The sequence below is a fragment of the Pogona vitticeps genome, chromosome 7 (genome assembly GCF_051106095.1).
Source record: "Pogona vitticeps strain Pit_001003342236 chromosome 7, PviZW2.1, whole genome shotgun sequence".
NCBI lineage: Eukaryota > Metazoa > Chordata > Lepidosauria > Squamata > Agamidae > Pogona > Pogona vitticeps.
The window spans coordinates 13,272,509-13,284,951 of record NC_135789.1 but is presented as its reverse complement, the minus strand read 5'-3'; the positions used below and the strand labels follow the sequence as shown (position 1 = coordinate 13,284,951).

The window sequence follows — 12,443 nt, the reverse complement described above, 5'->3', positions numbered from 1 at the left end:
GTGATTGGCGTGATTGGCCGAGACCGATGAAGCCAGTTCATCGCAAACACCCTCCCTCCTATCCCTCGCAAGGACGCCCCACCACCACAAAGGCCGGGCAGAAAGCCTGCAGGTTGTAATGCCTTCCGATCGCGCCAAGCTCCCTTACTCCAGAAACATCCATAAACAGATAAAGATTTAAAAGGAACAAACTTATGTTTCCCTGTAGAAATTAAATGAGGGGATGCTTTAAAAGGGAGCTTTTTACACTGTGTTTTCCTGGTGTTTTTAACACCTTCTGGCTCAGCCAACCTTTCTGAGTTCAGAAGCGTCGATTTCAACCGTTTATTTCCAATTTTGGATTATTCCGACTGCGTTTGGAACGAAACCGGGAGGCGGTAGGACACTCCGTATCCGCATGGGGACGGGTTCCGAGCCACTACCCTCCCCCCCCGTAGATGCTGAAAAACGTGGATTATAGGGAACCACATTTTAATAATGAACAGGAGACATAGCAAGACCTCTGGCTCTCTCCAGAGACCGGGTCTGGTAACGACATTGTAGAAACCTACTTCATGAGCAAACGCTACACGAGGCGTTGCTTCTGCTTCCTTCTAGCGGCCCACTTTGGCAGCTCCATCAAATATCTATTTCTAAGGCTTTTCCTTTCGATAGTTTTAATATGCCGTGGGAAAGTGTGTCCGTGGATGCTGAAACCGCGGATACGGGGGCCCGGCCTAGTTCTCAATGCCTCAACACAGAGAGAGAGAGAAAGAGAGAAAGAGAGAGAGAGAGAGAGAGAGAGAGAGAGAGCCAGGATCTAAACCCACCTGCGTCTGCTTCAAGCTGTGCTTGGGGGACAAGCTCCCTGTACTGTTGAGGCTGTTGACGCTGCCGTGGGACGGGGTGGAGCGCAGGCTGTCTTTGGGGGGAGGGCTGGCGGGCAGGACCGGCACTGCCCCGGGAAACAGGGCCGCCTTCTTCCGCTTGGAAGGCGGGACGAGCGACGAGGGCAGGACGGAGGGGACTGGCTCCTTCTCGAGGGCCCGGTAGACCAGGTGCATCGCCTGCAAGGCCCAAAGGGAGGGGGGAAAGAGGGTTGCAGAGGGAACAAGGATGGGGGGGCAGCCTCTGGCGTGAGAGATCAGGTTGGCCCGAGGGGGGACCCCCAGGAAAGCCGGAGAGCCCTAGAATCATGGAACAGGAAGAAGGGGCCTCAAAGGCCATCCGGTCCACCACCCACCCCCTACTCAAGGTGAGGACTCAAATCCAAGCAGATCCCACTGGGGCTGATGATGCTCGGAGGCGCTCAGCACCCCCAAACAGCGGCTTGCGTGGGAACCTACCACGGCAAACTCGTCTCGGTCCAAATGCCCGTCCTTGTCGATGTCGCTGAGGTCCCACACCTGGAAGCGCAAAGTTCCAATCACAGAAGAAACCAGAAGGCGTGGCTCTCGGAAAAGCAATGGCAGTAGGACCCCTGTATCCGCGTAACCACTATACGCAGCCTGATATATTTCAAGAACTTCTTTAAAGATATTTTCAGACCGTGGATAAGTGAATCAACATACATGGGGGTCCTACTGGACTGCATGTTACTGGAGCACATCAAAACGTTAGCTTTGCTCGCTGTAAGCAACTGAGCTAGTATGCAAGCGTCACGTAGGCCAGGTTACACTTGTGGGGGGGGGAGAGAACCCATTCTGAGCCACTCTTACCAAAGCCCCATGACTTCTCTGGATGAGCGAGGGCCAGGGGTGGGCGGGATGCAGCAGGGGAAGAAGGAAGGGGGGGTCAGTTCCACTTACCCTCCCCAGGACATCCAGAGGTAGCTTGGAGTTCATTAGTACCGGCTTCACTTTGTCTCCCGAAAGCAAACCATTGACCGGGAGGAGACTTTCAAAAATGCCATCAAATTTGGCTCGTTCCTCCACCTGGTTTGCAAGACACAACCCACAAATTATTCTTTAATTCTCTCAGCAAACGTTACGAATCTTCATACCGCGGGCCAGAGGCGGCTTTCCAAATCTGGACCATGGGAGCCTTGGGATGTGGAGTTTGGCATTATTTCCGGGCTGCTTCAGGACCTGATGGGTACTGCCTTCGTCCCGAGACCGAGAGACCTTGTATCGGCCACAACAAATGTTTCGGGAAAAGTTAAAGGTGGGAGAAAATGATGGGGCAAAAAGGAGGAAGACTAGAAGTAGAGTCAGGTCCCTATATCTTCAGAAAATCAGTTCCAAACCCCCCTGCAGATAATGAAAAATGTGGATCACAGCTAACGCTATACATAGCATGGTCTCTGGCTCCCTCTAGCGGCCAGTTCTGGCAACTTCACTGCTATTTATTTACTTTATTTGTACCCCGCCTATCTGGTCTTGCGACCACTCTAGGCGGCTTCCAATACAACATAAAACAACTAATAAAAATAAAACAAGAATTATTGCATAAGTATATTCCAATAACAATTTACAAGACGGAAAAATAAAGAATAAAGAAAATAAAAAGAAAAGGTTCAAGAACTGACTGGAGGGAAGGCCTGAATAAATATCCATGTTTTAAATTGATTTTGAAGGATACCCACGCAAATCTCTGGAGGGAGATTGTTCCAGAGGCGAGGAGCTACCGCGGAGAAGGCCCGATTTCGTGTTTTCTCCTTCCAGGCCTCTCTCGGCGTCAGGCTCCTCAGCCTCACCTCCTGACTCGCTCAGGTGATCCGGGTAGACCTTGGTGGGAGTAGGCGTTCCGCCAAATATCGAAGTCCTAAACCATTTAGGGCATTGTAAGTGAGCATTAAAGCTTTGAAGTCGAAGCAGAACCGAATGGGCAGCCAATGCAATGCTGCCAGAATAGGAGAAATATGCTGGTATTTTCTCGCTCCACTAAGGAGTCTGGCCGCCGCATTCTGCACCACCTGGAGTTTCCGCATCAACCTCAAAGGCAGCCCCACGTAGAGCGCGTTACAGTGGTCTAACCTTGAGATTATGAGCGCATGCACCAAGGTAGTGAGCACCCCCGTGTCGAGATAGGGTTGCAGCCGGGCCATCTGCCAGAGATGGAAAAAGGCGGTACGGACTACCGACGCCACCTGCGTTTCCATGGTGAGTGTCGGGTCCAGATGAATCTCCAAGCTGCGGACCAAAGTCACCGCCCCCCCACACAAGAGAAAGTCACCCAAGCCACCAACCCTGGGGGCACCCACCCTCCGAACCTCCATCTTGTCCGGGTTCAGCCTCAACCCATTTTCCTGCATCCATTGCAGTACGGCCCCCAGGCAGCGCTGGAGGGACAGGACGGCATCACCTGCAGTTGGTGAAAAGGAGATGTAGAGCTGGGTCTCATCAGCATATTGATGACATGATGCCCCACACCCCCTGATGACCCCACCCAGCGGCCTCATATAGATATTAAACAACATTGGGGAGATAATCGATCCCTGTGGAACCCCACAACTGAGACTCCATGGGGCCGAAACACTCTCCCCAAGCTGTACTCTCTGGGGTCGGTCCTCTAAGAAGGAACGGAGCCAGGCGAACGCCGAGCCACCAATTCCCAACTCAGAGAGCCTCCTCAGGATACCGTGGTTGACGGTATCGAAGGCTGTCGAGATGTAGAAGAGGACCAACAGAGATGTTTTACCCGTCAGCCTCCCTCAACAGGTCATCGTACAGGGCAACCAATGCCGTCTCTGTACCGTGGCATGGCCTGAAGCCCGACTGAAACGGATGCAGGGCATCTGTTTCATCCAAATGAGGCTGAAGCTGGTCGGCCACCACCCTCTCGACCACTTTGCTGATGAAAGAAACATTGGCGATGGGCCTATAATTGCCAATTTCGCCCACCGCCATATTAGGTTTCTTTCTTATGGGCCTAATGAGTGTCTCCTTGAGGACGGGTGGAAACCTGCCCTCAAGTAAAGACCCATTTATTATTACTGTGACCCATTCTGTTGTTATCGGCCTGGCTGCTTTGACTAGCCAGGCTGGGAAAGGGTCAAGGGAGGAGGTGGTGGCCCGTCAGCGATCAAGCACTTTGTCCACAGTATCTGGCATCACAGGCTGAAAGAAATCGAGGGTCAATGGGCAAGATGGAGCACTGGACATCTCAACTCGACTCACTGTATTCAAAAAAGGAGAGAGCTCCTGGCGGATGGCCTCCACCTTAGATTTTTAAAATGCTGCAAATTGGCCCGGTTAAAAACTAGGGGGAGGCCCGTCACTCAGACCAATTCCGGATAGGTCGGGCACTATACGGAATAACTCCGCCTGCTGATTTGAAGCTTCGCTTATCCGGCTAGCGAAGTATGTTCGACAAGTAGTCAGGTAGAGGTTAGCTGCAACCCTGACAGCTATCCAATTGTAATCCGTCAGGTTCTTCCTCCACCTGCGCTCTAGCCTTCTCCTAAACCGCTTCATCGCTCGAAGGTCCTGGTTAAACCAGGGCGCAGGCCGAGCTCTGCGTTGGCGAGGGTGTTTAGGCGTGATCGTGTCTATAGCCCTGGTGGCAGTGGTGAACCAGCTGTCAACCAAAACCTCAACAGGAGTGCCAGCCAGGCCAGCTGTTACACCTCTCATGGCATCCTGGAATCCAACAGGATCCAGTAGCCTTCAAGGGCGGACCATAGAAATAGGTCCCTGCTCCCTACGAGGGGGAAGAGCCACTGAGAGGTCACATTTTATCAGGTGGTGATCTGACCATGACAAGGGGACTGACACAAGGCTGGTCACCATCAGACCACACTCGCTCCAATTGGTGGAAAAAACCAGGTCTAACATGTGACCACCCATGTGGGTGGGGCCGTTGACATGTTGGGACATGTTCAAGCAAGCCATGGTTTCCAAGAATTCAAGAGCTGGCCCAGCGGTCTCTGCCTCCGCGTGAACGTTGAAATCACCCAAAACCAAAAGCTTCGGGGACCTCAACAATGCCATGGACACAAAGTCCGCCAGCTCCAGAAGGGAAGTGGCTGGGTCTCGGGGAGCGCAGTAACCCAGCAAAATCCCAATACCATCCCTGGCCCCAATCGACATGTGGAGTGCCTCTAGACCTGACTTCACCACCGTGGAGCACTTAGTAACCTCCAGGATGGATTTGTAAACAATGGCTACTCCCCCCTGCCCCTCCAGTCTACCCTCTTGCTGGACAGCATAACCCAGCAGACAGGCGAGAGCTAGGGGAAGAGCCCCCTCTCCGCCAATCCACGTCTCGGTTATGCATGCCAGGTCTGCATCCTCCTCCAGAATAAGATCGTGAATCACTTGGAGCTTATCGGATACAAACCTGGCATTCAACAGCACCAGTTTTAGAGTGTTAGAAATACTTAATTTTTAGGATTTTTCTTTTCATATACAGTGGTGCCTCGTATAGCGAGGTTAATCTGTTCCGGATTAACCTTCGCTATAGCGAAACATCGCTGAACGGGACAAAAAAAGCCATTTCTTTTCTTTCCAAATCGGCCCAAAACTCACCGTTCAGCGATGCTCCCGGGTCCGGCAGCCATTTTCGCGCCCTCGGTAAGCGAGGGGAGGGCGCGAAAACACGTGCGGCCATTTCGGGTGTCCGGCAACAGCTGATCGCCCGAGGGCAAGAGGAGGAGGAGGAAGAGGGAAAGAGGGGCGGACACACGACTGCGTGCCACTTCCTTTCCTCCATCTGCCTGCCTGCCTGCGTTCCTCCCCAGCGGCGGCAGAAGAGAGAGGAGGAGGAAGAGGGAAAGTGTGGGGGGAGGAGGACGAAGAAGGGAGGCGGACGCACGAGCGCGCGCCACTTCCCTCCCTCCGCCTGCCTGTCTCGCCGCCTGCTTTTCTCCCCGGCCAACATGGCCCCGCATCACTCTCGCGGCGGCGGCGGCGGCGGCGGCTCCTTCCAACGGGCCCCCCACATGGAAGATCGGTAAGCGAGTTTTGCCCATTGGGGCCGACGCTATGCCTCCGCATTAGCGATCCCGGAAAAGGGATCGCTATGCGGATTCATCGTTATACGGTGCATTCGTAATACGAGGCACCACTGTATTTTTAATGGGGGAGGGTTCCTACAGGTACGGGGGTCCTACCGTAAAAGCAAATGTCATTTGGGCAACCACATGGTGTCCATGGGCTAGTGTGTCTGCGCCCCCACCGAGGTTTGGGCTATAATCCTGGGCCAGTGCTTTTTTCCCCAGTGACATCCCATTTGGGGCAAAAGCCAAATAACTAGCTCAGATAAAGGATCGTCTCTCTTGCACACTATAACCAGCAAGACAGGAGCGGTGGGGACTTGTCGCCGGAACCTGTTTAGGGATAGAGGCGAATAAAATTCGAAAATAAGAACGTAACCGCGTGCCGGCGTTGGCAGGCAAATGGGGGGGGGGGGACCATGACGAACAATCAAATCGCAATGGGAGCGCCTTGGGGCAGGGCCTTATCCTTTGCAAGAGCGCCCGGGGAGGGAGACCAGAGGGGCCACATCGGCATAAATAACTAATAGGTTCCGCCTCTTGTTGTGAGAACACACGACAGAGACAAATTTGGAAGCCAAAGGAAACAACAAACGAAGGGGCCCGAAGCTCAACGCAGACAGGACAGGACGCTCATCCCTCAACACTCACTCTGACAGCCCAGTGAGCATCCGACGAAGACACCAGGAGTGGGCTCGTGCTGTCGGGCTGAAATGACAAATACAATACATCAAAGTCCACTGAGCAGCTCCCTCTTCTTAATTACAGTACGACCTCATCTATCTGCAGAGGAATCTGTTCAGCGGATGCTGAGAAACGCGGATGATACTGAACGCTCAACACAGCACAGTCTCCGACTCCCTCCGCTGGCCAGTTCTATTACGTTCATTTTTAGAAATATGTATTTCTAGGATTTTGCTTTTCACATTCTCAGACCGTGGGTAAATGAATCAGTGAATACTGAACCCGTAGATATAGGGGTCCTGCAGTATTTCATCTCTTTATTAAGGCATTGGTTTAGCTTGCACCTCCTCCCATGAGCTCAAAGTGGACGGAAAGAGGGTGATCTCCTCCGTACCTCATCCCCACAAGAAAGAACCAAATGAGATTAGGGGGCCGAGCGTATGGGTCTAGCCCAAGGCCGCACAACAAGACCCATGGCTGAGTGAGAATCCCTAAGGCTAACCTCTTAAACCCTCTATGCACAAGTTTCAGACACACAAAAACATTCAGCAAATGCCATAAGACGCAAAGTTTCCCAACACCAATAAGGACGGAAGGGAAAACCCTTTGAAGTTGTGTTTTTGGACTACAAATTCCATGCGTCTCCGTTCTGGAAGGTGTACTCGAGAGACAAACCCATTCCAGATCCTTAAATGTGACTCGCCCAGGAGAAAGGCCTCACACGGAAAGTTTCTGGGGGCTTAGCTTGGCCTTAGCTCCACCAGAGGATGAAAGCTCGGAGCTCGGCCTTGAGCAGGAAAAAGAAGCTTGGCTGGAATGAGGCCGAGCTGGGCTTTAAACTTTCCAGGTTCAGGCCTTGCTCCCAGGAGAGCCACAGTCCAGGGCCTCCCATGCATTCACCTGTCAAGCTGGATTCCCTGAATGGAGACGTGTGGGGACGTTTTCGGACCCCTTACGAAAACCCCCGTTGCATCCCATGCAGAAAAGAGAAGCTCTGATTTGAATATTTTTTTTATTTAAAAAAATGTCGATGCTTACGAATTTCGGAGGCGGCAACGGCAAGCTGAGGCTGCTGAGGCTGACATCGTGGCCGCTCTGCGCGCATGCCACCAGTCGCAGTGCAATGAAGAATCCCTGGGGGTGAAAAGAGAGAGAGGGAGGGAGAGAAGGGCCTTCAGTTCACCAGGTTTCTGAGAAGAAAGGACAGCCCTCCCACAGGCCGCCCAGCGCTCTGGAAGGAAGCTGATGGATGGATGGATGGATGGATGGATGGATGGATGGATGGATGGATGGATGGATGGATGGATGGATGGATGGATGGATGGATGGAAGGAAGGAAGGAAGGAAGGAAGGAAGGAAGGAAGGAAGGAAGGAAGGAAGGAAGGAAGGAAGGAAGGAAGGAAGGAAGCTGATGATGGAAGGAAGGCTCACACACCTGTTTGTCCAAGAATCCTTTGCCTTCGGGATCTGCCAAGTCCCATATCTGAGGAGACACAAATTCAACACCGATACATCCAATCTATTCTGGTTCTTTAGCCTGGCCTCGTCTCAAGGGTGCAGGATCCTCGTGTGGCCCCAAGAGAAGAACACTGGCCTTGGGTCCACCCAAGGTTCCCATAAAATATTTAGATTCCGTGTTTTGCATATATAGAAACCTTCATTGCGGCTTTTAAATAGAAAAGCAATCCGTAGAAGCCCTTCCCCATCCGCGGGATCGGTATCCATGTCCCTTAGGGTCTGCAGAGCCAACCCTCTGCTCCCCATCCTCTTGGCATTAGAAAGATCCAGAAAGGACAGTTCTACGCTGAGAAGCAGCAAACAGTGGGTTCGAGTCTGTGTTTCGGGGGGGGGGCTGTGTGTGTGTATGTGTGTGTCACACTTGCCCCTTCTGGGGGATCACGCCCAACATACCTTCCCAAGAACAGCATCTGCCAAGCCTGACTTCTTCAAGAAAAGGGCCGCATCGCTGGCTCCGATTCGCCCGGTGCCAGCTGGATCCACCTGCGAAACGCACACCAATGTCTGAGCAGAGGTCCCACCAAAAGGCAACAAGGAACAGGTTTCTAATGGTGGCGGCGGCCGTGGGGACAGCCCCACTGCGCTAGGGGGCTTCCCTCCCACATCCCGCTTCTTCCCTTGCCGACTAGTTCTCCTTTTTCGTCACACTCGGAGACACCCCCCTCCCGAGGACGGCGGGAGAGGCAAAAAACGGGCAGCCCTTACCTGCTTGTAATAGGTCTCGTACAACGGGTTCGTGGTGGAGAGCTGGACAGAAAAGAAGAAGGAGAAAATCAGGGTGAGTCCCAGCTCCGCAGCGGACAGGACTGGCTGGAGCCCCCTGTAACAGAGGCGGCTGGGCGCCACAGCCCCAGGAGACACCGAGCAGAGGGGCCCCCACCCCAGGTTTTGGAAGACATGGGGCAGCAGGAGATCAGGGGCAGAGGATGGCGTGCAGAACGGATGAGGCCCCCCCCCATGCACCTCAGATGGGGGTTTGAATGTGGTCCCAGATTCCTTTGGACGAATCCAACCAAAAAAAATATTTTTTTTAAAATTGCCCAGCAAACATAAAAAGCAAATCCTTAAAACTTCCTAGAGTGGATCATAGGATCACTGAGTTGGAAGGGGGGCCCCCTAAGGCTATCCAGTCCAACCCCCTCCGCTCAAAGCAGGAACCCGAATCCAAGCACACCGGAAAGAGGGGAGGGTCCCGTTTTCTCTAGCGTGGGAGCGCTCGCCCCCTCCTGAGGTTAACGGCTCCCGTTGTTGTACTGCTCTAACAATTAAGGTTTTCGTTGCTATTTTGCCCAAATCTGGCTTCCTGTCCCTCAAGCCTATGATGATGTGTCCTGCCGTCCGGGGGGGGGTGAGGACGAATCCTGCCCATCCTCTACGGAGGACCACCTTTCAGGTCTTTGAAAAGAGCTCCCTTGTCTCCCCTCCGTCTTTTTTTCTCAAGACAAAACCTGCCCAGTCCTTTCTGTCTGTCTTTTTCTACTTGGGCTACACGAGACTTCTGAACTTTTGGCATCGAGAATCATCCCTATCAGACGGGTCTTCTGATTCCCTTTCTTGACCCTTTAGGGTGGCCCGTCCCACCCCAAAAGACTTATCCAGCAGAAACGCGCACCCCAGTCTTACCAAAGTTACCCACCATTGCCCCCCCCTTCTTTGGCCTCTCCCACCTCTTCCGAGTAGCACCACCAAGTTTTCCTTATCTCAGGCAGTCGGAAAAAGGTGCCACCTGACTCGTCCTTCGCTGGCTTTTTGTACCATTGTCAACAGAGAGAAAAAAATGTTCTTTAAGGTGTTCTCCAAGGTCAATGCTCACCACCTCCAGGAAATTTAAAAGGTAACGCCTCTGCTTCCCCGGGGAAAGGACATCAGATAATTGATCCGCCGGAGCTGTTCGGAAGCCAGCCGTCAAAAGCAGTGCTGAAAAAGCTTTCCACCGAGCCCAGAAACTCAGCACGGGATTATTAGGGGAACCGGAAAGGTCAAAATCCAGAAATTCCAACCTCCACCCAATTAAGCGTGATTGGAGCGTCAGGAACAAGAAAGCCATTACACGAGATTTCAAAGACAACCCGGGAGCATTCTCTCCATATATACAGCAGAATCTCCCTTATCTGTGGGACCAGGATCGGCTGATTCACTGATCCTGAAAACATTAAACGAAAAATACTCCAAACGTATATTTTCTAATGATGAAGTGACCAGAACTGGCCACTCGAGGGAGCCACAGATCATACACTGCGTAGCGTTCACTATAATCCGCGTTTTTCAGCATCCGTGGGGAGGGAGTGTTTGGAGCCAATACACTGTGGATACAGTGGTCCCATGGTTCTCCACGTTTTGCCACTGAAAAGGGTTGCAAAGATTTTTTTTGGAGGGGGGGGAGGTTTTGCTTTATACGCACCGTAGCCTTTGTTAAATAATTTCTTTCTTGGTCTTTCAGATTGGGTTTGCAGGATTTTCGGCTTTTATAAAAAGGGGTTGGAGATTTGAAAAAGTTGGCGAACGGCTGCTCTAAGCATCCTCCGACTTGCTACCTCGCAGGAAACGAAAACCAGCCAGGGAGAAAGCTCAAAGCCTTCTGCTGGCACATCTGTTCTTTTTTTCATTTTCTCCGAAAAACTGGATGCCAGGGGCTGAAATTCGTTCGAAATGTAAAAGCAGCGAGAGGCCGAAAGGAAAGGAGGAAAGCCAGAAGGATCCTGCCTGTCCTTCTCTCCGGGAGCTTGGGATTTATGAGGGCTCCCGAGAGGGACGCAAGGCTCCCCCCCTCAAGCCATCCACCCAGGAAAGCTTCTGAAAAGAGCAATTCACAAGCCGCCGGCTGCCCGCCACGGCTCGCCATCTGGGCCGGGCCCAGCTCCGGCCTTTCCTGCGCTCCGAGCCAAGACGGAGCGGCTTTCTCTCGCAGACGCCAGCCGCTCAACTTTTTAGGAATACCAATCAGCTCCGGCAGAAGCCGCATTCAGGGCTCTGAGGAATTGGGTCCCGGTCCAAAAATAGAGGGGTGGGGGGCTGGAAATCCGCCCTTTGGCAGTGGTGGGCACTCAATCCCAATGCGCGCCACAGCAGAGACCACGGGGCTGAGCTGCGGGCACACACCGCTGCCCCACGCCTTCGCTCCGAGACCCACAGATGACGCTCGGTGCAGATTTCCCCATTTTCACGCGTGGCTAGCCCTTTCTATGACCTGCTGAAAAGCTCTAGGTTGCAGAGCCTGAGGTTGGGAGTTCGAGTCTCCCCACCGGGCTTCCCGGCCAAGGGCTGGACTGGATGATCTTGAGGGTCCCTTCCAGCTCCGCAGATCTAAGAGGATGATGCTCTACCTCCCGCCTCCCATAGGGAGACCATCTGTCAGGAATTGGTAGTGGCCCCAATACATGACTGATTGAATGAATGAATGAATGAATGAAATATAACCGTAGCGCCTATACACTGCCAGGCTCATGAATTGCAACGAGATCCAGAAAAAAAAAGGGGGGGAAAGGGAAACGAATGATCCGCGCAACTCAGGCCAGGAGCGGGTTCGCCCCGGAAGATGGCAGAGAACCCCACCCCATCCGTGACACGGCACCTCAGTCAGGCCGGCCCCGTCGCCGAGGGAGGCTCCTCTTTGCTCCTTCCCTTCCTGGCAGGAAAGCCTCCCTCGGTCTCCGGCAGGACATCCAGGCAGGCCTCCCCCCCCCCTGCAAGGCCAAGACCACCCACCGGAAAAGGGGAACGAGAGAGACAGCTGGCTTTCCCTCACCCTGCCCTGGTCCAGGCTCTGCGGCTCACCCTGCGGGGGGGGGGGTTGAACTCGGCCTTGGGACTCGGGCGAAGTCCCATCTGCTGAAGCATCTTTGGGGACCCAGCAATGCCCTTCTTCCTTGACATTTGGGGGGGGGGGATTGGGGGGCATTAAAACCAGCAGGTCTGTGCCTATAGGAGAAAAGGGCCCAGGGAGGGGCATGTGGGGCGGGGGAGAGAGAAAAGCCTCTATTTTCCAGCTTTAGCCCCTTAAGAAGGTCTTTTATTAAAGTGCACACGCGCGCGCGCACACAACACACACACACACACACACACACACACACACACACACACACACACACACACACACACACACACACACACACGCACGGTGGTGGTGGTGGTGGTGGGGAAGACTCGGAAATTAGAAAAGGTGGGGTGACCTGCAGGCCCGTCTCACCCCCTCCCTCCCCGAACCCCTCCCTTGGGGCAACAGTGGGGCTTCAGTTTTCTGCCATGACCCCTGCCCTGCTATCATCATCACCATCATCATCAGTATCACCATCCTCTTCCTCCTCCTCGTTTATCTTTCTGTCAAGGA

The 12,443-nt window shown here is 53.3% G+C and overlaps 1 protein-coding gene across 1 annotated transcript in view; it reads right to left on the bottom strand.

The window, feature by feature from the left end:
- Nucleotides 1–11,061, bottom strand: part of EPS15L1 (epidermal growth factor receptor pathway substrate 15 like 1) — a 30,414-nt gene extending 19,353 nt beyond the window's left edge. Inside the window, 9 exon segments of the mRNA XM_078379032.1 lie at nt 810–1,046; nt 1,326–1,385; nt 1,788–1,913; nt 6,566–6,622; nt 7,637–7,732; nt 8,034–8,081; nt 8,510–8,599; nt 8,822–8,863; nt 9,930–11,061. Of these exon segments, the coding sequence (XP_078235158.1) occupies nt 810–1,046; nt 1,326–1,385; nt 1,788–1,913; nt 6,566–6,622; nt 7,637–7,732; nt 8,034–8,081; nt 8,510–8,599; nt 8,822–8,863; nt 9,930–10,163 (990 nt within the window). The 5' untranslated portion in view covers nt 10,164–11,061.
- Between the last annotated feature and the right edge of the window lie 1,382 nt (nt 11,062–12,443).